The sequence below is a fragment of the Squalius cephalus genome (genome assembly GCF_949319135.1).
Source record: "Squalius cephalus genome assembly, chromosome: 15".
NCBI classification, from domain to species: domain Eukaryota; kingdom Metazoa; phylum Chordata; class Actinopteri; order Cypriniformes; family Leuciscidae; genus Squalius; species Squalius cephalus.
Genome location: NC_137136.1, coordinates 20,494,337 through 20,522,332, shown reverse-complemented (window position 1 = coordinate 20,522,332; position 27,996 = coordinate 20,494,337). Strand labels below are relative to the sequence as shown.

At 43.5% G+C, this 27,996-nt stretch overlaps 1 protein-coding gene across 1 annotated transcript; it reads left to right on the top strand.

Moving 5' to 3' along the window:
- The first annotated feature begins 291 nt into the window (after positions 1 to 291).
- Positions 292 to 26,933, top strand: LOC307173051 (uncharacterized protein). The gene is made up of 4 exons (XM_079895857.1): positions 292 to 376; positions 25,369 to 25,389; positions 25,556 to 26,040; positions 26,144 to 26,933. Exons 2-4 carry the CDS (start codon positions 25,370 to 25,372, stop codon positions 26,653 to 26,655), a joined length of 1,017 nt encoding a protein of 338 aa, XP_079751983.1. The 5' UTR covers positions 292 to 376; position 25,369; the 3' UTR covers positions 26,656 to 26,933.
- Positions 26,934 to 27,996: the final 1,063 nt, after the last annotated feature.

Here is a 27,996-nt window from a genome sequence, read left to right as displayed (position 1 = left end):
TTCTTTACTTTATATTTTATGTCAATGTATCCCCAAGTTTCACCGAAATGCTTTGCAACTTTTTAAGGACCACCCGACCACTTAAAGTTTAGCTTTGATGATTTACGTGATTTTGTGGTTTCAGATTCGGTTTTATGTATTTGGCAGGTTAATTAATTCGCAAACGAATATCTCATTTATTTCAAAACACGTGACTTACAGTAGGCTAGCTAAGCCAAGGAAGGTGGTCCTTTAACACCAGGGGATTTCTGCATGTTGGTTATAAAAGTAGCCTACATCTAGGACACAAACACTCCCAAAATGCTCACGAATGACGAATCATAGCCTACCTTTGAAAAGAAGAAACTGCAGCACTAAGCCCGTGTATCACTCTCAGGTAGGCAGGCTTGTTTTAAAATTGATGTTTTAATGTTTTAAGATGAGAGCTGGCCATTATTTTTTTTCTACTTAGGTATTTTTTTATATGCCTCTGAAGTGTAATAATGTGACATAGGGGAGAGCGGGGCACAACTAACGCGGGCCTCGTTGTAACACATGTATCTTGTTTTAAATAGCCTACGTCCACATGCAAGCTTGACGAAACTTATATTTAGGCTACTAGATAGAACACTATATAGAGAAAAAATTGCGCCGAAATTCTGAAATGTCTGGAAGATATCACTGAACATTTATTTAACTAGCAAAAGTAAATTGCTTATTTATGTTAATTTTTCATCTCTATTTTGGTGTTTATTTTAAATCAAATCTGATATTATTTTAATCTCCAATATGTTATTTAACAGTTGATATGATTCTTTAATGCTGATCTAACCAGCAGAAGACACTAACAGGGTTTAAATCCCAGTTGCACAGGTGGGGCATGTTGTAACACTGCGTTACAATGAGCCCCTATATGCTATTTTCTATTCTATACGTTTATGAATTCTTTTGAGAAAACATGAGAAAAAGGTGAATAAAGACTTAAAGTCAATGTTCAGAAGTGATTAATTATTATTATTATTATTGTTTTGAACTATGTTGTATAGCTGTGTTTCCAGTGTGTTCATTGTCAATTTAGTTTGTCTTGTATATATATTTTTTGATTAGATCAGATTACATTTTAACCCTCTGGGCTTTATAGTCACACTTAGCTTCCTCCCGCCCGAAAACGGGCGAAGCCTTAAAATCTTACTTTACTTTTTCCCAGGATAACCAATCAAATATATTTTGTTCTATAATGTTTTCTGATTATTATTTAGAATTTTTGGAATTTTTTATGATATTTTGCATTAATTATATAATTTTTATGAGCTATTTTTTCCATTAGAATTAATATTTATTTTTTTATTTTTTTATTTTTTTTTATTTTTCAATAAATGCAACATTTCACATCAAAATAGAGTGCAGGCCTAAAAAAAAAAATTTTTCAACTGAGAAGAGCGCCATCTAGTGGCTTCAAAATGTATTAATTTGTGTCATGTCCTATAACCGCCTATAGGCGGCCTACAGCTTTTTTATTTATTTATTTGATTTATTCCCATTCGGAAAGAAAAAAAATTATTACTAAGCAACCACTGAATGGAACAACACAAATTATATATCATTTTAAAGCTTAGGATCTCAGCTTTTTAATGCATTTATTAACTCCTAACGAGTGCTGAGTAATCCCTCTAAAACCGAGTGTACCGCCAGCAGGCGCCACCTAGCTGCGAAAATATTCTTTACCATATTTTTTAAAAATCTTGCCTTGATTAACACAAAGTTGATGTCATTTGAAAGCTTAGAGTCTGAACTTTACAGTGAATGTATCCACTTTGAAAAACTCTTAAAGGGACACTTCACCCATTTGCATTAAGCTTTGTATTGTTAGAAACCCAGTCATATATTATAATGATCGTGGATTTTTCCTTTATTTTTCCCTGAGATGGGAGAAATAAGGATTTAAGTGTTTTACTTCCTGCTTATTCTGACGTAAAAATCGTCATTTTGCGTCATAATAAGCAGGAAGTCACATTTCATTGAAAAGTGTAGAGACTACAAACACTAGCTCCTCATTATTCCAGGGGGCGCTCATGCTCACGCTACAGGCCTATCACAGATCAGTGGGTGGGACTTTACTCTCTGAAACTGAAAGCAATATCCTCCATCTTGTTTGAAGCTAAGCTAACAGGCGCTGTGGAGACAGATGTAAAGTTATGACAATAGCGGAGGGTAACGTACAATATGATGTAGAAGAAGAGGATTTCGGAAGTCTGATGCTCGAATCAGGTGTTTGTGGCTATCAAGCCGCATTATAGCGAAGAGCAGCCGAGGCAGAAGACCTGCCTGCCGCGGACGAGGAGCCCGGACCGGCTCGAGTTAGGGCGGACTGGTGGCGCCGGTGATCTCACTACGAACCGCTATGAACACAGAGATAGAGTCCGTCTGCGGCAAAGAATTTCAACAATGACAATTTCTCATGCACGAAATCTCTGAATCAGACGAGCACACGGGCGTTTGTGTTGTGAATCAGACGAGCACACGGGCGTTTGTGTTGTGAATCAGACGAGCACACGGACGTTTGTGTTGTGAATCAGACGAGGACACGGACGTGTGTGTTGTGAATCAGACGAGGACACGGGCGTTTGTGTTGTGAATCAGACGAGGACACGGGCGTTTGTGTTGTGAATCAGACGAGGACACGGGTGTTTGTGTTGTGAACCATCCTAGTTTCGCACCGCATCTGACTGAACATCCAGGTAACGTTACCATGCATGCAATAATTCACCACTTCGAAAGAAATACAAATGAGGAGTAATTCACTATTGAGTTCGCCAACTAACTACGTTAGATATTTTGTGTGAAATGAATTTCAAGCTCCGGTCCGGTGGTAGCTAGCCTTATAGACGGAAGAGTGATTCATGCTGTTCTGGATTAGTGGGAGTGGCTTGCGCAGCTGTGCAATGTGGTGCATTGTGGGAGTTGTTGTCTTTCATACAAATGCGTCCTGAAGTTTCTTTCTTTCTTTCCTCGGTCAAGAAGGCACCAAATTCAAAATTTATTTTACATTTCGACTACATATATGACCCACTTTCAATAAAGATCAATGTTCCCATGGGTGAAGTGTCCCTTTAAGTATTGCTGAGTTATTTGCTGATAAATAGAATTTCTTTTTTTTCATAATCTATAAAATAATATACTGCAATGTGTCAAAAACATCATACAGCTCATGAAACATTCTCAGATAATTGAAAATGGCACTTAATTTTTTACAGCATATTATTACAATTAAAATGAGCCCAAAATTAACATAATCTATTGCTTTTATGACAAGATATTCTTCATGAAGAAAAAATTGCCCATGAGGGGGTGTCAAAGACTGTACAAAAAGGCTATCTCTTTTCCAAATGCTGTAACTTTTGATTCCTTTGTCCAAAAATTATAATTTTTTTATCCAGATGCAGCTAACATGTAGGGGGACTTCACTAAAAAGAATTTTCCTCCTACCTTATTTCCTTCCTGAGTTATTCCATGACAAATAAGAAAGATATGCAAAATCATAATAAAAAATATATATATATATTGTCTTTTATCCGCTGTTTCTTGGCAGGACAATGTCCAAATGTAATGTAATTTATATTTTCAAAAAAATTAAAAAGAGTTCTTTCAAACGATACCTACCTTTTGACTCTCCTTGCTATAGTTTTGGAGTTATTATGATTATATCATTTTTATATAGTTTGGGGCAAAATTTGCTGTTTCAGTCTTACCAGTTCATTTCTCTCTCTGTGTGTGTGTGTTTGTGTGTGTAGGTGTGTGTGGGGGGGGGGGAGGGTGTCTTATTTGCACTCTTGATGTTCTAGAGTGTCACCCCTTCATTGCTGTACACTTTTTTTCAGCACAGTTGCTGATCTGTAGCTTGTACCACCAAAAGTTTCTCTGAGTTTTCCTATTTTTTCGTATTTCCCATTCATTTCCTATGTCGCCTGTTTTCGGGCGGGAGGAAGCTAAGTGTGACTTTTTTTTTTTACGACCCTTTAACATATCAGAATCATCTCCTTGATTTTTTTGTGTGTTCATATAGGTAATAAAACAAAAGTCACCAAGTTTCACCCCCATCCGATGAAGCAAAAAAATTAAACAATTCGAAACGTTCATGTTTTCGCCCGTTTTCGGGCGAAGAAGCCCAGAGGGTTAAGCTGTCATATGGTCATATTAGCTTACTATGTGCTATGTTTCGAGGTATATCAAGAAAAATGTATACACTGTATTAATAAAACAAAACCACATAATTGTACTAGACGTGGGAAATTAATGTAGGAAAAAATAAATACTCTGAACCCTAAGTAGATTTACACAAACTGAGAAAGTGACCTTTAAAGAAAGAAAAAACATTATTCAAAGTAATACAACACTTATTACACTTAATTTTTTATTAGGTATATGTGTATGTGTGTATGTGTTTTCTAGGAGGGAAAAGAATATGGGATACAATTAGCTACATAATGCCACAATACAAGACCACAATCAAACATTTGTACAAGAACTTAGAATGCAGGAAATTAGCTAGGTAGCCTACAAAGTCAATACATAAGTTTTCTCTGCCCCGTAACTAATAAACTGGTAATGCCTATAAATACTCAAATGCACATATTCTTACAATTACCACAGTGAGTCACATGAGCAATATAAACCAAGTTAAACTGTTCAATCTAACAGTAGAAACGTATGGAACTTACATAGTTCAATAACGCACACAAGGCAGGAGACACAGCATTTCCAGCAGCAACACACAGGGATTCCTCCATGTGGCATGAACAAAAGGAAGGGGCTGTGTGTACAGGTGCTGTCTAATGAAGTCTGTGGCTGATTGAGGCTAATTAGTTGAAGGTGTGGTGAACTTCATGGGGAACTGAGTGGCAAAGAAAAATGGGACGTGGCAACTGCAGGACAGAGAGGAAAACATCCAAACAATATCTATATCCTTTGAAGGCTATATACAGTATAAAACAGTTAGCTCCGGTCGTTATTAAATAAATTCAGATTGTATATGTTGGTAAAAGGCACTTATCTAACACTAAAAGAAGTTTTGTGCCTCTAAAAAGTGCGTTCGACCTTCTTTTTGATCTGAATGGTGTGTGGAAAACAACACTCGGTTACTAACGTAACCTTGGTTCTCTCTAGAGCAGTGGTCTCAAACCGGTTCCACGGAGGGCCTAGTGTATGCAGGTTTTCTCTTTTACCTTGAACCAAACTGATTGAGTAGGTCACTAATTGGTTAAGATCTCCCCTCACCTGGTAGTCTAGGTCTTAATTGGGCACTAATTGAAGGGAAAGACCAAAAACCTGCATACACTAGGCCCTCTGTGGAACCGGTTTGAGAACTCTGCTCTAGAGAGGGAACGAGTGTTGTGTAAGTTTAGCTTACGCTACGGGAAAAACTCCTTTTTCTCGAGAATACTGAAGCCAAAAATTATCCTTAATTTTTAATCATTTAAAACGCATTTGCTACAGCAGCAGCCCTAGACGAGGCAGCTCGCACGCCCATAGGCTGCTCTGCGGCAACTGCTGCAACCTATCAGTGCGTCTGCCATGACTTCAGCACCAATGGGAAGGCTTCCCTGCGCCACGTCATGGCCCACCAATATGGGTGTGGCCTAAGCCTATAAATACCCATCGCTCAGGTTGCACTATGATTTCAGTCGACTGGAAGTGAAACCATAATGCAGCACAAGCACGGCAGGTTGTGTCTCTAGAGAGAACCAAGGTTACGTTAGTAACCGAGTATCGTTCTCTTACGAGAGTACTCTCGTGTTGCGTAAGTTTAGCTTACGCTACGGGAACCCAATGTAAAACGCTGTGCGTGCTAAGTGTCCAACACAAATGTCCCAAGGGCAGAATGCCCAGGGCTCATGTAAGAGTGGAAAGACGCATAGCGGCAAACAGGGCGTGACGACTCGGTAACATGAAGATAGGTGCTTACACATATATACAGTTAAGACAATATATCAGCCTTGAACTGCATAGGCCCACAGGACATTGCAATATACAGTGAGGAAAATAAGTATTTGAACACCCTGCTATTTTGCAAGTTCTCCCACTTAGAAATCATGGAGGGGTCTGAAATTGTCATCGTAGGTGCATGTCCACTGTGAGAGATATAATCTAAAAAAATAAATCCAGAAATCACAATGTATGATTTTTTAACTATTTATTTGTATGATACAGCTGCAAATAAGTACTTGAACACCTGAGAAAATCAATGTTAATATTTGGTACAGTAGCCTTTGTTTGCAATTACAGAGGTCAAACGTTTCCTGAACACTGCAGGAGGGATTTTGGCCCACTCCTCCACACAGATCTTCTCTAGATCAGTCAGGTTTCTGGGCTGTCGCTGAGAAACACGGAGTTTGAGCTCCCTCCAAAGATTCTCTATTGGGTTTAGGTCTGGAGACTGGCTAGGCCACGCCAGAACCTTGATATGCTTCTTACAGAGCCATTCCTTGGTTATCCTGGCTGTGTGCTTCGGGTCATTGTCATGTTGGAAGACCCAGCCTTGACCCATCTTCAATGCTCTAACTGAGGGAAGGAGGTTGTTCCCCAAAATCTCGCAATACATGGTCCCGGTCATCCTCTCCTTAATAAAGTGCAGTCGCCCTGTCTCATGTGCAGAAAAACACCCCCAAAGCATGATGCTACCACCCCCATGCTTCACAGTAGGGATGGTGTTCTTGGGATGGTACTCATCATTCTTCTTCCTCCAAACACGTTTAGTGGAATTATGACCAAAAAGTTCTATTTTGGTCTCATCTGACCACATGACTTTCTCCCATGACTCCTCTGGATAATCCAAATGGTCATTGGCAAACTTAAGACGGGCCTTGACATGTGCTGGTTTAAGCAGGGGAGCCTTCCGTGCCATGCATGATTTCAAACCATGACGTCTTAGTGTATTACCAACAGTAACCTTGGAAACGGTGGTCCCAGCTCTTTTCAGGTCATTGACCAGCTCCTCCTGTGTAGTTCTGGGCTGATTTCTCACATTTCTTAGGATCATTGAGACCCCACGAGGTGAGATCTTGCATGGAGCCCCAGTCCGAGGGAGATTGACAGTCATGTTTAGCCTCTTCCATTTTCTAATGATTGCTCCAACAGTGGACCTTTTTTCACCAAGCTGCTTGGCAATTTCCCCGTAGCCCTTTCCAGCCTTGTGGAGGTGTACAATTTTGTCTCTAGTGTCTTTGGACAGCTCTTTGGTCTTGGCCATGTTAGTAGTTGGATTCTTACTGATTGTATGGGGTGGACAGGTGTCTTTATGCAGCTAACGACCTCAAACAGGTGCATCTAATTTAGGATAATAAATGGAGTGGAGGTGGACATTTTAAAGGCAGACTAACAGGTCTTTGAGGGTCAGAATTCTAGCTGATAGACAGGTGTTCAAATACTTATTTGCAGCTGTATCATACAAATAAATTGTTTAAAAAATCATATATTGTGATTTCTGGATTTTTTTTTTAGATTATGTCTCTCACAGTGGACATGCACCTACGATGACAATTTCAGACCCCTTCATGGTTTCCAAGTGGGAGAACTTGCAAAATAGCAGGGTGTTCAAATACTTATTTTCCTCACTGTATATCAACAGTCTAAGCAAACTGGGTTGGGTAGACATAGTTAATACTGCATAATTAGACTGAGAACAGCCTAGCCTGTAGGGCAGGCACTTCCAGGTTGTAAAACCTTATAAATATAGACAGGGAGGCCCAGCCTTCGGAACGTAACCATGTCTTGGTTTGAGGATGACCTTAGAGTCATTAGGCCCAAATTCCAGACATGTAGCACTCACAGAGAGCGCGTGTAAGTCGCTCACCCGTTTTACTGAAGCCATTGCCAGCAGGAAAACGGTTTTGAAGGAGAGGTAGTTTAGCTCCACCTCATGTAAAGGTTCAAATGGGCTACCTTTCATGGCCTCTAGGACCGTAGAAAGGTCCCAAATCGGAACTGATGGAGGTCGAGGATGGTTCAGCCTCCTAGCACCTCTGAGAAAACGGATTATGAGGTCATTCTTTCCCAGCAACTGGCCATTTGCAGACTTTGTAAAAGCTGCTATGGCCGCCACATACACCTTTAGCGTGGATGGGGTTCTCCCACTGTCCAGCAGCTCTTGCAAGAAGGAAAGCACCACCGTTACCTCGCCACATAGCGGGTCCAATTCATGAGCTGAACACCATTCTGCGAACACCGACCATTTAGACGCGTAGAGCCGTCTAGTAGATGGAGCTCTAGCCTGCGTGATCGTGTTCATCGCTCGGGGTGTGGGTGCCAAATCGCGCCCTCGGCCTGAGACAGCAGGTCCTTCCTCAGCGGAATCGGCCATGGGGGTGCGCTCCCCAGCTCCATCAATTCTGGGAACCAAACTTGATTCTCCCAGCGTGGAGCTATCAAAATTATTGAGCATTTGCACTCCCTGATTCGCTTGATTACCTGTGGTAACAAGGCGACCGGGGGAAATGCGTATAGAAGACGTCTGGGCCAGTGCGTCCCTTTCTTTCGAAAAGAATATTGGGCAATGAGCGTTGGCCTGTGACGCGAATAGGTCTACCTCCGCTCTGCCGAAGATGCCCTAGATGTTTTGTACTACCAGGGGATTCAGGGACCATTCCCCTGGGGGGAGCTTGGCCCTGGACAGCATGTCTGGGCCCACGTTCACAGCGCCCGAAACTCAGCGAGTGCAAGTTGTGCTGGGCCCATAGAAGGAGGTGTTTTGCTCTTGCAAAAAGGCTCCGGGACCTGAGGCCGCCTTGGCGGTTTATATATGACACCACTGACATATTGTCTGTTCTGACTAGAACATGGCGACTCCTCAGCACAGGGAGGAAGAACTGCAGGGCATTCTCGACCGCTTTCATCTCTAGACAGTTTATGTGTAGGCGCTTTTCTGTGTTTGACCACAGGCCCATCGATGGCCTCCCTTCGTAAAGGGCACCCCAACCCGTGTTGGAGGTGTCTGTCGAGACTACTTTGACCACTGAGGGTAAACCCAGGTTCACGCCGGACTGATACCAGTCGGCTCTCATCCATGGTTTCAGTGACGCCACGCATGTCCGATTGACCGTGAGGCCAGATTCGAGCGAGGATTTGTCTGGTTGTGAGCATTTTGAACTAGCGTATCATAAGAGCTTTGTTCAAAAGCCTGAGATCTAGTATAGGGCGGAGCCCGCCATTCTTCTTTGGGACTAAGAAGTAACGGCTGTAGAACCCCGACTCGCTCTCTGCCAAGGGGACGGTCTCTACCGCTCCTTTCCCTAGCAAATTCGCTATCTCGGTGCGTAGTAGGTGTGCTACTTCCTGATTCACCGAGGTTTCGACCCGTGCTGTGAAGTGTGGTGATCTGCGAGCGAATTGTAGCAAATAGCCCCATTTTACTATTTCTAGCACCCATTTCGAGACCCCTGGAATCGATTCCCATGCTTTCGCGTGAATAGCCAGGGGTAGAATGAAATCTGGGTTCTGGTCGCTGGTATTCAGAGACTCGGGGACCCAGCCATGATGACATGCTTTGTTCATCAAGCTCATATTCAATGGGGTAGTCAGCACTTCGTGCAGCGGCTTCGTATCTAGCTTCCCGTCCGTGGAACCGGGAAGGTGTTGTATTACAGACGAAGCTGTGCGAGCTCGCGGTGGAAGGCGCAGAGCGCTTAGCAACACAGATACAGTCGTGTTCATAGGTAGGGGTGGGCACTGTACAGCGGGCACATTGCCTACATGTAAAACATGAACGGCAGAAGCCGGTTTGACTGATATGGACCCCGGGGTGGTGTGAGACACTGTGTGGGTAGTGCTTATGTGTAGGGGTGAACACTGGGCAGTGGGCACTTTTCCTACACTCATAGGTCGAGCGGCATGAGCCAGCTTTATTGATTTTAACCCTGGATGAGTGTGACACACAGAGGGGGTAGTGTTTATGTGTAGGGGTGGGCACTGGGTAGTGGGCACATTTCCTACATAGCAAACACCTTCGGCGTGAGCCGGAGAAAGACCAGACATAATGCTCTTTTTGAGATATGTGTGGGTCGCCGTGAGAAAGGTGTTTACGGGCGGGAGGCGGTCTGCGTCGGCTGGTGGAGCGCGAGCGCTGACGTTCCTCTCTAGCCTGGCGATGCTGTGTGGCAGGCGACGGAGGCAGTGGGGGGGGCGCTGGTTTCCGAGCGGACGGCTGCTTCTTATCGCGGCCCGCCGCAGAACTGGTACGTCGTGGCAGAAAATGTCTCATGGCCTGAGACGCCTTCTGCACCTCATAATAGCGCTCCGCGAAGCCCTTCACTGAGGGACCGAAGAGACCCGACGGTGACACAGGAGCGTCCAAGAAAGTGTTGCGGTCAGAATCAGACATGTCGGACATCGTTAACCACAAGTGACGCTCCGTAACGGTGAGGGCGGCCATGTTACGTCCGATGGCCTGGGTGGCGGCTTTGGTAGCTCTCAGAGACAGATCTGTAGCACTCCTCAGATCCGTTACACGCTCCAAAGTTGCCAGCATCGTCCAGCGAGCGGAGAAGGTTGGCCTGGTGTATTTGCAAAATCGCCATAGCTTGTAGGCGGACGCGGCTTGGCCGATCAGCGCCGAGGTGGTCAGGCATGCTTTTGTAGGCAGGCTCGACTTGGACTGCCATCCTGCAGAGGGCTGGCACAAGTGAGTCGCCACCGCTTCCTCGACCGGAGGAACGGAAAGGTATCCTCTTTCTTTGGCGCCGTCAACCGCAGAGAGCGCCGAAGAAACAGAGGATCTCAGCCTGGCCGAATACGGGGCTCCCCACGACCTGGAGAGCTCATCATGAAGTTCAGGGAGGAAGGGAGCGGGCCTCAGAACAGGCGAAGAACGGCGTCCAGGCAGAAAGCGGCCATCCAGCCTCTTGGGCACGGGCTCCTGGGGCGCGGTCCACTCGCCTTCGTGAGGAAGCGGAGAAGCTCAGCATCGACCGAAGCCCTGACGCTGGACTCACGTGTCGATGGGGTGGGGTCCGGGACAGATCCCGACCATTCCTCGCTCCCAGACGCAATGAGAGAGCAGCTGTCATCCTCCATGGCACCCCCGTCCATCTCGTCAAGCACCGCTGAATCGGGGCGCTGACCGTCAGTGAGGGAGACGGGGGACTCTGAGAGAGAGGCTCGCAGTGAAACCGTCGGTGAGAGCTCTTTCACCGAAGTTTCCGGTGGCCTCTGCGAACGGCGCTTCTTATGGCGCGGTCCAGCAGGAGGCATCTGGGGGACAGACCCGGCGGAAAACCTCTCTCCCCCTTGAGAGAGGCAGCGCTTCTCATTCACGGCAGCCGCCGTTGGCAAGCACGAGGTCCCACCGCCTAGAACGCAACTGAATGCTTTTTCAAGCGTCTCCTTACTTATTTTAAACAGGAAATGACGGAATATTTACGTACATATTTACAGCGGTTCTATTCGCACGGGATTAGTAGGCTAGACTATTAACGTTACCTGAGGTCATTTTCCTCAGTGACATTCAAACGGGACTAAAATCACTGAGAAGCTCCTGGTAATAATTAGCCTACATTACCCCACCTCTCCATGTTAAACTAGTCCCGTCCAAATAGGGCTATAGACACTACGTATAAGGATGAACAGAAGTAGGCTACCTACACAACAATCTCGAAACATGGCAAGCGCAATCTCTCTCTCTGCTGTTCCTGAAATTACCATAATCATAGTAGGCTAATACGCGCTAATTGTTTTTTGTCGCGGCTAGCTTGACCGTGAATTTTCAGTCAGCGAACTGCATTTGAATTGGCAATATGCCTATATCCAACATTATTCATCCTCAGTTTCAGAATACTGGACTGCAAAAACACAAATTTTAGTTAGTCTAAATCACTGGTTAATCTTATGAATGCCTGTGCATCAAAGATAACAGACCTTAAAGATTATTATAGCCTACATTAGTGGTTCTCAAACTTTTTCAGCATGAAGGTGTAGGGTGCCTAACTTTGGGGCCCTCCAAAGAAAATTCATGACACAAAACAACCTCAAACTTACAATTTTAATTAAAGCAAAAGCATATTAAATTATACAATGCTGGAACATCAATTATGTTGGTTGGTAGCCTTATTTCTCCAATGTTTGAATACACTATTTATGATACATTTTATAAATTACATTATAGTTATCACGCTGACCGACACAGCCATTAACAAAAGTGAATACTTTTAATCATTAATTTACTATTCACAGTAAATGCAGATAAATATCATTTCAACATTTAATTAACAAATTTTCAATTCAAGTCTTAAAAAAAACAACTTCTGTACAGCCACCAGTTTGAGAACCATAAAGCACAGATATACATTGATTCTTATTAAAGCTACTATTAAAGTTCTCAGTCAAGAGCAGTGAGTAATATTCTCTTTGTGTTTTGTTGTTTTCTTAACATTAAAGGGATAGTTCCCCCAAAAATGAAAATTGTCATAATTTACTCACTCAATTTGTTTTAAACCCGATTAAGTTTCTTTCTTCTGTTGAAAACAAGTTATTTTGAAGAATGTGGGTAACCAAACAGTGCTGTCCTCAGTGACTTCTATAGTACTTCTATGGGAACCAGCAACTGTTTGGTTATATTAGCCACATTCTTCAAAATATCTTATTTTGTGTTCAGCACAAGAAAGAAATTAATACAGGTTTGGAACAACATAAGAGTGAGTAAATAATGACAGAATTAAAAAAATTTGGGTGAACTAAAAAAAACTCCTTTAAGGGCAGCATGTTTACAATTAGGCTACTGTTACTTTAAGACTGGGATGCATCTAATATACACACATATGACATGCACCAGATTTTCTCTCAAATGATTGCTTTCACTTTAGACATATCCAACTGTGTTTATGTAAACCATGTGTGTATTTGACAGTATTGGCGCAATAAGACTCGAAAGATAACTTTGTCCAGTAACCAGGCGCTGTCTGACAGGCTTTTAGTACCTGTGCGCTTCGGGTGTATGCTCTCAGAAAAGCGCCTGTTAGAACAGCGCATCAGCACACAATGAAATGTTTAACCGGCAAGGCTTTAAAGCACATGCAAATAATGAACTTTTGTGAATTGCAGAGTCCTGTGAGTACCGCTACCTCTACGTTAACATGTAATGTGAATGTATGTCGCGTTGTTGAGACGGAGGGACCAGAATTGCAACTGATATAATGCATTGTAGCCCGATACTACAATATTTCTTAAAAAGCAGAGCGTGCAGACATTTAAAAAATCATGGCCCACGCCCACTTCATCCTACGCTCTTGATGTTTTTTAAATTTCCTGTTACGACTCCGTGTGAGAAACCGCTTCAGACCATTCAGTTTGTGCAGGGAACTGAACAAATAATTCAAACTGATTTGTGAACCAATTTAGACAGTTTTGCCAACTTGTTTGATCAAGTCTTTGAACAGAATCAACTCAAAGGAGTGATTCATTTGTGATTCATGCATGCTTACACATAATACTAACGTAACCTCAGTTCCCTGAGATGAGGGAACGAGTTTTGCGTAAGGCTAGCTTACGCTATGGGAAATCTCCCTTTCTCGAGAATATTGAAGCAAAAATCTTTAAAACGCAGTGCAGCTGCACAGCAGACACAGATGAGCGTCCAGCGCGGTCATTGGCTGTGCTGCAGCAACTGCACAAACCTATGGCGAGGCGGCTCAGACGCGTGAAGCGTCAACGCGTGAGCTGGTACACGAGGTTTCAGCCAGTGCTGAAGAGGCATGTTCATTAGTCCTAGCTGGAGTACTGATGATGCTAAAGCCATGAGACCCAACATCCTCTGAAATCTTTTGAGGGGGGCGCACGCACCCACTCTGAAAGATGCCGCTAGGCATTGAATGGAGAGCGCGCGCTCTGGTGTAAGATGCGCTTTCATTTGTATAGAGTCTATCACTATGCCCAGGAAAGAAATACTTTGGCTGGGAGACAGTGTGCTCTTGGCAGCGTTGATCCTGAGACCCAGGCATTCTAGATGGCTGAGGAGCCAGGATCTGTGCGTTATCAACTGAGTCTTCGATTGAGCTATAATCAGCCAATCGTCGAGGTAGTTTAACACTCGCACTCCCTGCTGTCTCAGGGGGGTTAGTGCTGCGTCCATACACTTCGTAAATGTACGAGGTGCCAGTGACAGGCCGAAAGGTAGTACTGTGTACTGGTAAGCCTGCCCCTCGAAGGCGAATCTCAGAAATGGCCTAAGATGAGGCAATATCTGGATGTGAAAATAAGCATCTTTCAGATCCACTGAGAAAAAACAAACCCCCGGGCGAATTTGCGCGAGGATCTGCTTGGTTGTCAGCATCCTGAACGGACGCGTAATAAGCGCTTTGTTCAGGTGTCTGAGATCTAGAATGGGTCTGAGACCGCCATCTTTCTTTGGGAAGAGGAAGTAACGGCTGTAAAAGCCTGACTCGCTTTGTAAAAGGGGAACTGGTTCGACAGCTCCCTTTTCTAACAGTTTCGGGTTGAATGAAAACTGGAGACGGGCTGCTGTGAGATAGGGACTCGACCATCCAGCCATCTTGTGCTTCTAACACCGTGTGAACAGCACTCATGTGCAGGGGCGCGCGCTTCACCGCGGGCGCATCCTTTATCACATCTCGAGCGCGAGCTGGGGGAAAAACTGATAATGTGGGAACAGTTTTCATGAGTAGTGGTGCGTACGTTACAGTGGGCACACAATCTACATTTAATATCTCTCCCGCGCTTGCTGGGGGGAGAGTTGATACTGTGTTGGCAGTGTTTGTGTGTAGGGGTGCGCACATCATAGTGGGTACAAAAACTACATGCATTACACCTACAGCGTGATGCCCCGAAAGAGACGAGGCCCGCTGCTCGAAGAGAGGGGTGTTGGTCCGCCTGTGTGAACAGGACCGGCGAGGGAGTTTCCTCAGGAGAGAGCGAGGCACACGGGGACTGGGCCGGCGTGTGTTCGCTCGTCTCCGTCCACTCTGGCATCCTTTGTGAACGGCGCTTCTTTTTGCACAGCTCGAGCAAAGGGAGAGAGAGAGCAGGAATAGTGTCGTCGTCGGTGAAGACAGCTAGTCGGGCCCGCAGGGTGGTGAGATCCATCACATCACACTCAGGGCAGCCACCCTTAGCGAGTGCAGCCTCTGCGTGGTCACGGCCCAGACAGGAAGCGCAGAGAATATGACGGTCTCCACCGACAAGAGGGCCTCTGCACGAGGCGCAGGCGGTGTGAGGCATTTGCAACAATGCCTGAAAAATTTCTCTTTTAGACAAAAAGTGTGACATGACGGCGAACACACTTGCATTTTAAAAGGATATGTGCGCCGGATGGCACAGCAGAACAGCGGGCTGAAGGCGGCGACAAGAAGCCGGTGTCCTCAGAACTGCGATGCAGCTGCTTGTTCCGCTGAAGGCTTTTCGACGGCGAAGATTCTTCTATTCCGGAGATCAGCGAAGTGGTGATTTCGCTGAAGGAGATAATATCTGGTTGTCCTAGGCGAGGTATGTGATATTTATAGGCTAAAGCCACACCCATTTTGGCGGGCTCTGACGTGTCAGGGCGGGAAATGCCCTGAGTGGTTCACGCGTCTGATCCGCCTCGCCATAGGTTTGTGCAGTTGCCGCAGCACAGCCAATGACCGCACTGGACGCTCATCTATGTCTGCCGTGCATTTTTGCTTCAATATTCTCGAGAAAAGGAGTTTTCCCATAGCGTAAGCTAGCCTTACGCAATACGAGAGACCTCTCGAAAGGGAACTCCCTTTTCTCTGATTTAAGTTTTAATAAAATCACGCAGTGAAACTGCATGAGCCAATCGTCGTCCCGCAGAGAGAAACAAACCAATAGCCATGCAGCATAACTGCACAAACCTATGGTGTGGAAGCCAGAGCCTGCCGAAATAGGCGGGGCCAGCTCTCTATATAAGCGGGCATTAAAACTTAAATCAGAGAAAAGGAGTTTTCCCATTGAGTCTAGCAACGCAGAGTGAACCGTATCGATAGGGAAACACACATTTCTTAACATGTACTGCATCAAAATAAAGTAATGAGAGGAACGTCGCCCATCATAACAAAGTAAATGAACAGTTGTTTCATTAATAATATACTTGAGTTAAAGTAAATTTACGTACTCACATTTAAAGGTACAATATGTGAGAATTTTGTATCAAAATATCTAAAAACCACTTGCACAGTGTTATATATTTCTTTCAATTGTGTACTTCCATTATCCTAAATGTTTCCAAGAATTTGTAAATTCAGAGAAATTCACAATTTTAAAAAGTGCCCGTCCCTGTTTACTTGTAGCCTGTCAATAACAATATCCGCGTTATCCCTGGTTTCCGCTTGTACTGCCATAGTAACCATGATGACAGACGTGGACAACTGCGTAGTGGGTAACGTCTAGCGGCACGCTGTTGTTGTTTCGTTCAAACATTATGGACCATGGCAAGCAGACTTTGGGACAAAAGGAGAACTAAAACGAGGATCAATATCAGCATGGCATACTCTAAGATGTATACGACTTTCCTTCTTCAGATTAACACGAATGAAGGGTTTTAGAAAAGAAAAAAAAAACATCTCTGGGAATACATATAATGCAAACTCATGTGTTCCTAAAAGTTGGAGCATCAAACAGCGCGTACTGCAGTAATCCATACGGCCCCCAATGGATGGATCAATGTCTTCTGAAGTGAAACAATAAGTGTTTGTAAGAAAAGTTGCAATATTTTATACTTTTTAAACTTTAGACTATCACTTCAGACCAACTGTAATAAGTTGTTTTTCAAATAAAAGTTTCTGAGTCAGTGATATAAGATTGATCATTGATCATTTAAAGGGACAGACACAAAAATGGAGCGTTTTTGATGACCCTCAAAAAGTGACATTTTTAACATGCTATATAAAAATATTTGTTTGGTATTTTGAGCTAAAACTTCATATATACACTCTGGGGACATCAAATAATTATTTGACATATTGTAAAAAGGGCATTGTACCACCCCTTTAATATTAGCCTTGAAACATGTAAGCCCAGACTTAAACATCTTTTTGGTATAAAAAAACAACAACAACTGTATAAATGCATAGATATGTACCCTGTAATTTTAAAAAGCCTATATGGTATGTATTGGTAAACTAGCCTAGCAAGCCAGACCTACATCAAGATGTTAGATCTGGCAACTCACCATAGACACGGCTCAATCCGAGGGGCGGGATAAACAGCTGTCTTTCAAATTCACTCTGCATGCAATAGGACAGCGCTTCATCCAACCAGAGTGTTTTCCCAACAGCGGAGCTAGTTGATAGATTCAACTTTTGACATATCTGGCCGGCAAAACTACGAACACATCTTCCTTTTTTTAAGAATGACTTAAGTGCCGTTCTTTGCTCTTTTCTCAAAGAAAAACTTAACTCCAAGTCCTCCAGAGTCGCGGCCAAGTGTATGCTCTCGCTAAATTGCTCCCAAATGTAAGATTGTTGGATCATAATAGTAGATTATGTACCCCTTAGTTCTATAATACTTACAGTATAATGATTTTTTAAATCTCCTGGTTGTTACCCTTTTTTCCCTAAACTTTACATATTGTTCTCTTATATTTACATGTAAGTACTTTATAGGTATACTATAATTATAGAAAGTTATGCTGTAAATTTGTCTTAATTACGCAGTACTTTCCGTGCTGTAATCTAAAGCGTTACCAAAATATGATTTAATGGATTATCACTTTCGACCAATAGGTGGCACAATTACGAAATGTATGTGGTGTGGTCACAGTGAGGTGACAGTGATACAAAGTTTGGTGTCAATATGTCAAGGCATTGTAGAGATAAAGCCTGAATAGCCATTTTGGCATCATGCCTCAACTTTGCTGCTGTGGTATACAAAAACGGTTTCGTCTATCGACACGAAATCCAGCACCTTTAGTATGAGCAGACGGGCCTCGCCCTTTCTCTCCCTCCCTCTCCCGAGCACGGACGTGGCATGCCAGTTGAGTTCGCACATGATTATTTATGCCCCAGCCGGGGAGCACGCGAGGCGGTTTCTTTCGGGCTGGAAGACGTAATTTATACTGCAGCTTCCGACTCCGAGGATTCCGGGCCTGCTTTAACCGACGACATTATCCCGCCTAGCGGCCAGGAAACGCAGCCTACTGCGGCTTACACGGAGCTTATGGACGTGCTTTTGCGCACTACGGAGAAGCTCGCTATCGACTGGCCTGACGAGCCCCGCGAGTCACAGTCGTCTAAACTCGACAAGAGATTTCTTAGTGGCCCTAATTCTAGGCCAGAGCGAAGAAAGCTGCCCTTTTTCAGTGATCTGCATCACGAGATTTCCAGATCCTGGAAGCAGCCTTTCTCTGCTCGTCTGACGAATGCAGCAGCCGCTGACTTCACCAACCTCGTGGGTTCTGTGGAGCAGGGTTATTCCGCCATTCCAGCGGTCGAGGACACATTAGCTAATCACCTCGCTCCGTCGTCTGCGCCATCATGGAAGTCGCGTCCCCTCCTTCCTTCTAAAGCATGTAGGACTACTTCCTCCCTTATCGGGAAATCCTACATGGCAGATGGTCAGGCAGGCATGGCCCTACACACTATGGCCATTATTCAGGCCTACCAGGCGGACGTCCTGAAGGAAATGGACGAGGGAAATGGAGTGACTGCTGAAGCTGTCAAAGAGCTTCGTAAAGCCACGGATCTGGCCCTAAGAGCCACCAAGCACACCGCACGCGCTGTAGGCCGTTCTATGGCGGGTGCGGTTGCAGCGGAGCGTCATCTATGGCTTAATCTCACAGAGATCTGCGACAAAGAGAAAGTTTTTCTCCTAGACGCCCCTATTTCACAGTCTGGTCTGTTTGGGGAGGCGGTCAACATGGTGGTTGAGAAATTCCGAGCTGCTAAGTCTCAGTCAGCTGCATTTAAGCAATTTATGCCTAGGAGGGTTAAGGAATCTTCCAACCCCTCCCCTTCTCAACCCAGAGAACGCCCCTCTCATAGAGCGGAGTTCCCTACTAGGAGGAGTGATCCGGCTCATCTCCCACCAACCACGGTTTGGGGAGCCCGCGGTCGCCCGTTTCCCCGCCAGCGACCTCACAGACGTCCTCACAGACGTCTCAAGCCGTTCCTGACCCTCTGGTCAGAAAAAGAAGAGCTCCTCTCCATCTACGAGGTTGGGACAGACCGTGCAAGCATTTCTGCCCACCTCTAACCAGCTCTCCTTTTCCTACCCTGTCACCTTCGCCACCCAGCATGTTTCAAAGTGCAGTCCCTATTTTACCATTTTCACTCAGTCCGGCGCGGGAGGAAGGAGATGCACTTTGCTCTTTCCCCTCACCCCCGACGCACTTTATACCTGCCGATCGCATCCTCGGAGGCACATTTCGTTTTCCTCAGGAGCAGGCAGACCCAGTCACTCTGATTCAGGCAGTGGTACCTCCCATCACGTGTCAGGACGCCAGGTGCTCTCCTCCACGGACAACCACGCCACCCCACGAGAATCAGCACAACACCCTGACTCAGGTATGTCCTCTGCACTGCAACACCCCTCTTCCTCTATCACATTTCTTTCAAGAATGTGAGCGCCTACCAGGGGTATCGCCTTGGATCCTTCACACAGTTCGACTTGGCTACACGCTTCAGTTTTGTCGCAACCCCCCCTTTCCTACTGTAGTTGACAGCGCCGCAAAGGCTTCTGTACTACAGCAGGAGATTTCATCCCTTCTACTCAAAGGGACGATAGAGGAGGTTCCTTCGGGGGAAATCGAACAGGACTTCTACAGCCGTTATTTCCTAGTCCCGAAGAAGGGCGGTGACCTGCGACCCATACTAGACCTCCGCCGACTAAATTTCTCCCTTTACAAAGGGAAATTCAAGATGTTGACGCTGAAAACTATCATATCTCAAATTCGGTTGGGAGATTGGTTTGTGACAGTAGACCTCAAGGATGCCTATTTTCACATCCAGGTCATACGGCGACACAGTGAAAGAGCCTTTAGAGAAAGAGCGTACCAGTACAGGGTCCTCCCTTTTGGCCTCGCTCTAGCACTGAGGACGTTCACGAAGTGTATGGATGCTGCTCTGGCCCCGTTGCGGCTCCAGGGCATCCGTATTCTCAATTACCTGGATGATTGGCTCCTTTTAGCCCACTCCAGGGAGTTAGTGACTCACTACAGGGACATTGTCCTTCATCATATTCAGTCTCTCGGTTTGAGGTTAAATACGGAGAAGAGCGTTCTTACCCCAGCTCAACACACTGCTTTCTTGGGGGTACACATGGATTCCGTTCTTATGCAGGCCCGCTTGGCTCCTGCGCGGATTTCCAGTTTGGTGACATGTTTAGCCTGCTTCACGCTAGGCCATCATGTTTCTGTGGGCACTTGCCGCAGGCTTCTGGGCCTCATGGCCACAGACTCCCCTGTGCTACCCCTAGGTCTGCTCCACATGAGAACTTTTCTTTGGTGGATGAAGCTCTCAGGGGCTTGGCCCACGGGTCCAGCCCTTCGCCTGTTGAAGGTGTCGCGCAGTTGCTTCCGCGCCCTGTCAATTTGGCGGGACCCCCTCTTCCTTCGGAAAGGGGTCAGCATGGGTGCGGTATTCCGTCGCCAGATGATTACGACGAATGCCTCTCTGACCGGATGGGGAGCGGTTTTCGAAGGCAGACCAGCTTGTGGGATCTGGACTGGCGAGACCCTGTCTTGGCACATAAACAGCTTGGAGCTGAGAGCTGTCTTTCTGGCTCTACACCACTTTCTCCCTTTTCTCAAAGGACACCATGTCATTGTCAGAACGGACACGGTCGCACACCCTGAACAGGCATGCGTGCCACCTCCTCCTGTGGTCTCAGGACAAGTTCCTCTCACTGAGGGCAGTCCATGTCCCTGGGATCCTGAACCTCGCAGCGGATATTCTGTCGAGGCAGAAGCTCAGGTCGGGGGAATGGGGGGGAAAGTGCGAGAGCCCTTTCTACGAGAAGGCTGTATTCCTCTAAGTGGAGGGTTTTTGAGTCATGGTGTTCAGCACACACTAGGGACCCAGTTAGCTGCCCAGTGGGTTCAGTGCTGGAATTCCTACAGGAGAAGTTTGCTTCTGGAGCGGCCGCTACAACTCTGAGAGTATACGTTGCTGCTATTGCCGCTCATGAGAGTCGGATGAGATCCCCCTGGGTACACTAAGGTTAATCTCAGCATTTATGCGTGGGGTTAGGCACCTGAAACCAGCACGCTCCCCTGGCATTCCCTCTTGGGACCTGTCGGTCGTCCTGGAGGGCTTAACGGAGGCTCCCTTTGAGCCCTTGGAGTCAGCTCCGGAGCGGATTCCGGCTCTCAAGGTTACTCTTTTGTTAGCTTTGACTTCGTTGAAACAGGTAGGGGATTTCCAAGCTCTTTCTGTCAGCGAGTCATGTATGGACTTCGCTCCTGGTCTGGTCAGGGTTACTTTGAGACCGAGACCAGGATATGTACCCAAAGTATTGTCCACAGCATTTCGCTCTCAGGTTATTAACCTTCACTCTTTCTATCCTCCTCCTTTTGTTTCTGAGGAGGACAGGAATCTTAATTTGCTCTGCCCTGTCCGAGCATTGAAGTTCTATGTGGATCACTCTGGCGGTTGGAGAAAATCGAACCAGCTCTTGGTATGTTTTGGTGCTGGTCGCCGCGGGCTTGCCGCATCAAAGCAGAGAATTTCCCACTGGGTTACAGAGGCTATTTCACTGGCATATGAGGCGCGGTCTGCCTTCACCTCTTAGCATCAGGGCACATTCCACCAGAAGTGTGGCTTCCTCTCAAGCTCTTTTTAGAGGGGCGCTCCTGGAAGACATTTGGCTGGTCCTCTCCACACACTTTTGTCAGATTTTACAGTTGCATCATTCCCACTGCGTCTTAAGCTACGCAGCGTTGAGTGAACCTATGAAAGGGAACGTCTCTGGTTACTGATGTAACCTATGTTCTCTGAATAGGGAATGAGACGCTGCGTTCGCTGCCAAGCTCCTCGCGCTGCCGACAAGCTTCTTTTTCGGCAGAGAAATCTGAGGAGCAGATGGCGCGCGCGCCTGTATAATGTGACGACATAAGAGCGTTGGGGCGGCGCCCGCGCCATCAGCCAATGAATTGGCGTGATTCTATAAGGGCTTCAGACCAGTGGCGGTTCTAGGATTTTTCTGTAACACGGGCCATTAAGGGGCCACTTGTTACATTCAGGGGCCAAATACAGGGTACATTCAAGCACGCAAAATCATTTATTCAGTAGGCTACGGTGCAAATACATTTCGGCAGTCATTCCTTTTTCAAACACTCTAATAAAAAAATATGAGCCAGTAAAGTTCTTAATGATTTTTTTCATTTATTTATACTGTGCATAAAGGACACAATGCACTTCTTTCTGAATTCCACCTTTCAAGTTTCATAATCATGTCGTCGCTTATAAAGAGTAAATTATTGTTAATTGTGTGGGGGTGGAATTGCATCTGTGGAAATCATCTCTTCTCGTCGACGATTGATGGGTGGGAATCTCTAGGCACCTCACGATTCGATTAGATTACGATTCAGAGGGTAACGATTATCGATTATTAACGATTTTTTTTTTTACTTCTTGGTACTTATATAGCAAAGTATTTATGATGACCCATAACGAACTTACTTCCAGTACTTCCTATATTAATTTTATTAATAAAACAAATGGAAGTGATTTGGCAAGTCAACTGTAAGGTTATATTTGCCAGCATATGTCCCAACCGAAGAACCAACAGGAAAATAAATGTGTGCCTGTACTAGTAGCAGCGTACTTGTAGTAAATTAATACACACTTCAGCATATTCTAAATCTCTAGCATTTAATAATAGACTTCTAACCAACATCATCTTGTTATTTCCAATGAGCAATATAATCCTTCAGACAAAAAAAGTATATCACAAACAGTTTTCGTTCATAAATATAGAATGATGTACCAGCAGCTCGCATATTCTGAATAATTAGTAACAAACAAAGCCACTCTTATTCAAAACTAAATAATAAAGAATTATGACTTGAAATGTTTGCAAAAACAGCTTATACAGTGAATGAACATCTGCAGAGAGCACAGTCAAAATGTAACTTTGTGTGACTGGCATTGCACTGATAACACTGTGAGTGTTGAGGGCAGTAAAACGTTCGTATAACAGATCGGTTTACACAGCATATTGATGTGAAAACTAAATAATACAGAGAGCAGCTCTCATACAAAAAATACTAAATAGGTAACAATGAAATTGCCAATTTTCCATACGTTAGCTTTTAACGAAGAGGGTGCTGTTCGGATTTGGCGCTCAGCCATCATGCGTCTGTTATGTGCACGTCTCTGTTATGTGCACGCCACAGACTGTCCGCGCACTGCACATCCGCTTTAGAGTTCCGCCTTTTGCATTCCGTCAATATTACGTTATTAGGAAAAAAATATATTTTTTTTTTAGAAATCGATTTTTGACATTTGTGAATCGATTCAGAATCGTCCACGTCCGCATCGAGATGCATCTAAGAATCGATTTTTTTCCGAACGGGGGCCAAGCAGGGGCCAATCAGATTTCAGCAGGGGCCAGGGCCCCTGTGGCCCCACCTCTAGAACCGCCCCTGCTTCAGACAATCGGCACACCCAGATGGCGTTCCCACTGCGTCTTAAGCTACGCAGCGTCCCCTATTCAGAGAACATAGGTTACATCAGTAACCAGAGACGTTTTAAAAGAAAATAAAGATTGCGGACAGGAAGTTTGGCTGACTATGACAAAATTGGTAACTATGTTTTTGGCATAACCCAAGAAATCTATTGAGACCAGTGTCATTACAATAGGCAAATTTATTCAAAAGTTATTAGTATTTTTGGAAATTTTGTTATAACTTTTTTACCACATGGTGGCGCTGCCCCAAAATTTTTGAGTACCTTCAAGGCATGGTGCCAATGACTCATACCGAGTTTCGTAACGATACGCTAATGCGTTCATAAAGTATAGCATTTTATATCATAATACTGTATTGAAGTCAATGGCAATTTCCTGTTTTGTTCTATTATAGCGCCAACAAGAGGCACAATCCCGTTATTTTGTTTATGTGTTCTCAGAGTGAGCCCATACATGTGTGTGTCAAATTTGGTGAAAATATCTCATTTTGTTTTGGAGCTCTAAACATTTATATGTATAAACACATAAAAAATCTGTGTATAAAAAATTCAGGAACCTAAGGAAAAATAAGTCAACCACACCCAGAGTTATAAGCATTTGAAAAATGTATTTTACTACTAGGTGGCGCTGGTTCGAAACTTCTCTGGCTCCTTCAGTGCATCGTACTGATGACCCATACCGAGTTTTGTAACCATGCGTTCATAAAATACAGCATTTTGGTACAAAATTCAAAATGGCCGATGCCTAAAATGGTCAATATGGAAAAATTGGATATCAGTCGGCTCGACATGATATCCTGAATCTAACGAGACCACTATTATGATTTTTGGACAAACCGTTCAAATGTTATAAGCTAAAATAGCTACTTTTCGTATATCTCCGGACCAGAGGGTGCCACTGCGCCGAAACGCAGCATGTAGCCTCAGGTCATGCTTGTGATGACGTACCAAGTTTGGTCTGAATACGATAAAGCATTGCGAAGATACAGCCTTACGTCTGTTTTTGCAAGCACTACGTAAAATTAGTGTGCGCAGTATTCAAGAACGTTTGACGAATCAACATGAATTCCATAACATTTTGTAGGCATGGTCTGAAGATGATCTGGTTCAATTGTCATGAAAATCGGAGCAACGGCCTAGGAGGAGTTAGAAAAAATAGGGTTTTCAGAGAATTCAAAATGGCGGACCAATTTTCATGACGGAAAAGACATCAAAGGGTGCAAGACTGAATTGTCTTGAGCCAAGGAATTAGAGGAAACGGGAATTTAGTTTCTAGCCCTTACAGTTCAAAATTTATTAGCATAAACATGAGTGAAACTTTGGACAGATGGTGGCACTAGAAGGATTGAGACTCCAAATTTGCTATGTTGACAGTTCAGATCGTCCTCTATCAGTGTGCCAAATTTCATAACTTTGGCTTAACCATTGACTTCCATGATGGAAGAAGAATAATAAGAATGCCAACGATTTCAAGAGTTGCCTACGCACTTTCAGTGCTTGGCCCCTAATAATAAGGGTAACAACAAACAGGTGAGAATGATCAGGCAAGGGAACCAGGAAACAGGAACACAAAGCACAAGACAGAACTAACGAAAAGATCACAAAACAAAAGCACAAGGAATACATAATTTGTGACAGAAGATTATCATTATGTGCCTGAGAACAACTGCACGCTTGTGTGATATTGTTATTTAATCCTTTCACTAATTGGCTCAGTGAAGACCACAGATATTTTATACATTTAAGTTTCTTTCATTTTGTGTTTCAGTATGGCAGTCGAAATGAGACGGTAAGCTTTTTTTAATCTAATCTCTTCACAAAGTGTTGCTGGAATTAAAATTGAATGATCAATTATTGATATGATGTTGTACATTAAAAGTGACAAATATTTCCATTGTAAATGCCATTCAAGGTGTCAAAATATTTTTTTTCTTTCCATATCTTCGAACTCGCAGTGTAATGGATTTGCAGGACATGGAGGCAGTTTCTGGGCCTCTAAATGAGGGAATTGTCTCTATCTGCAACATCTGCAAGTCCCTCTTGGATGCACATGTAGATCCCAACACTGGCAAATTCTCCAATTACAAACAAATCAGGAAACATATTGAGCACGCTGAGCAGTGCCTGAAAAAATCAAAGAAAATGATGGAAGAAAAACTGAAATATTTAGATAAACGCATGGAGCAACTTACTAACGAAAGACAAAATGTTGAGCAACGGAACAAAAAAAAACGCATGGCCTTGGATGAATTAAACATCAAGAAGAAATCTGCCGAAGAATCATTAAAGATTTCTGAAGCAGCTTTGGAGCAGGCTAAAAAAATTGTAGCATTAAGAAAATATGAAATAAATAGAGAGACAGATAGGAAGAACACAGGTGAAGGTGTAGCAATTGCAGGGGCAGCAGTGACTGCAATACCAGTTTGCGGATGTATTGTTGGTGAGAAATCATCTCGGATTCACTATTATATATTATATATTATCATCCTAATGAGTAAAACTAACCATATTGGTGGCTGATATGATTTCTTGCTTTCCTTTAGGGCCAATAATGATGGCTACGGGAGCATGTGTACGTGATGATGCCTCAAAGGCTATACGCGATGCTGAAGATGAGCTAAAAAAAAATCAGTCCCAAGTGAATGACAGCAGCATAAAGGTGTCTAATTACCAATCCAATATCTCTACCATACAGAATGAGATTAAAGAGACTGAGGAGGTGCTGGATAAAATTCAGAGGGAGATTGAAGAGGTGAAGCAGCGTCTAGAGTTCATAGCTGATTATCAGCAATTAACCAGGGAAGCTGTGAAACTTCTGAGTGTTCTTAGTGGAAGAGCCACTGTATTGGAGAAGCAAACTCAGCGTTCCATCCTCTCTGGGCCTGTGATGAACTGCATGGAAGATGTGATAAAGGCAGCAGGAAATGTTGGAGAGAATCGGCTCCTTTATAGTCAGGGTGTACCAGGCTTCATAAATACTTTGAAGGAGAATGTTGGAAGACTGCTAGCTTTGTGCAACTCAACCCAAAATTCTGAATATGACAGCTATTACTAATCATCTAAATGTAGAATGCATAGAAACCATCTTACAAGCAAGGCAAGAAACAAAAAATTTAAATGAGGCATAAGACTTTGACATGCAAAATGTGATATTTCTAAATGAAAGCATTGTATAACAACAAACAATATCATAGTAAGACTTTTATATCTTAAATGGTAACAGTAAAAATTATAATCAGAACATGTATCTATAAACAACATTACCTGTTTTTTTTATATTGATAAACATTTAAGTTATATTTTATGCGTTAAAATGTTTTATAAACAGGCTACAAAATCAAAAGTTGTAATATCTCTCTCTCTCTCTCTCTCTCTCTCTCTCTCTCTCTCTATATATATATATATATATATATATATATATATATATATATTACAGATATATATATATTACAGAGTGATGAATTGTTGAGAAATATATTCCCAGATAAGATAAATATATTCCCAATGATAAGTTTTTATTTTTTTTAAGTACAACCTTAGTGGACAAATTAGTATAGCTATTTACCACCGTGAAAGCTCCTGGTTAGGGGTTAAACCTAAGGGTTACTTTAAATGTCACCATTGTAATCACTGTGATATAATATTGTGCAAGGTAAAACGTTTTTATATGTAAAAACAAACAAGATAAATTCTATTAAACATTTTATTAATTGCCAAACTACTGATGTTATTTATAGTCCAGTCATTTTAAGCCAAAATGGGGGTCAACCTTGAACAAATTGCAACAGAAGCAAACTCAACTGATTTTGCATCCTCAATATGTCCTGAGTAAGGAAAAAAAAGTCCCGAAGAATCCCATTAGGGGAAAGTTTTGAAAAAGACCCAAATATAGCCTATTCATACACCTATTCATTCTTTTTCTTACTTGAATAGGGTAAAAATTTTAACCTTTAGATATCACCATGAAAATTATAGAGTTGATTACTTACATCAAGACAAATAAAAATTGTATTACAAGTTTTTTGAAATCGTTTGTTAACATGGAAAAACGGTGCATAATCTAATTACGTATGTGCTAATTTGCATAAATACCACAACAGGTCTAAACATTGGGTATAGCCAGGTGAAAATGTCTTGTTAAATCTTGTTGACATATAACAGTAAAATACTTAATGTTAAGGTTTGAATGGGACCCATTTAGGCTACCCATGAGCTGCTTAACTAAGTAATTTTAACTTGGCTATAGTTAAAGGTTGAGTAATGTTTATTTAGTCGAAGTTTCCTTTGCAATACATTTCACTCAGACATTATAATCATGAATTAAGCTATACTTTTAAAGTGTTTGCTTTACATAAAAATACCTACATAATTAAAACAATAGATATTGTGTAAGAAA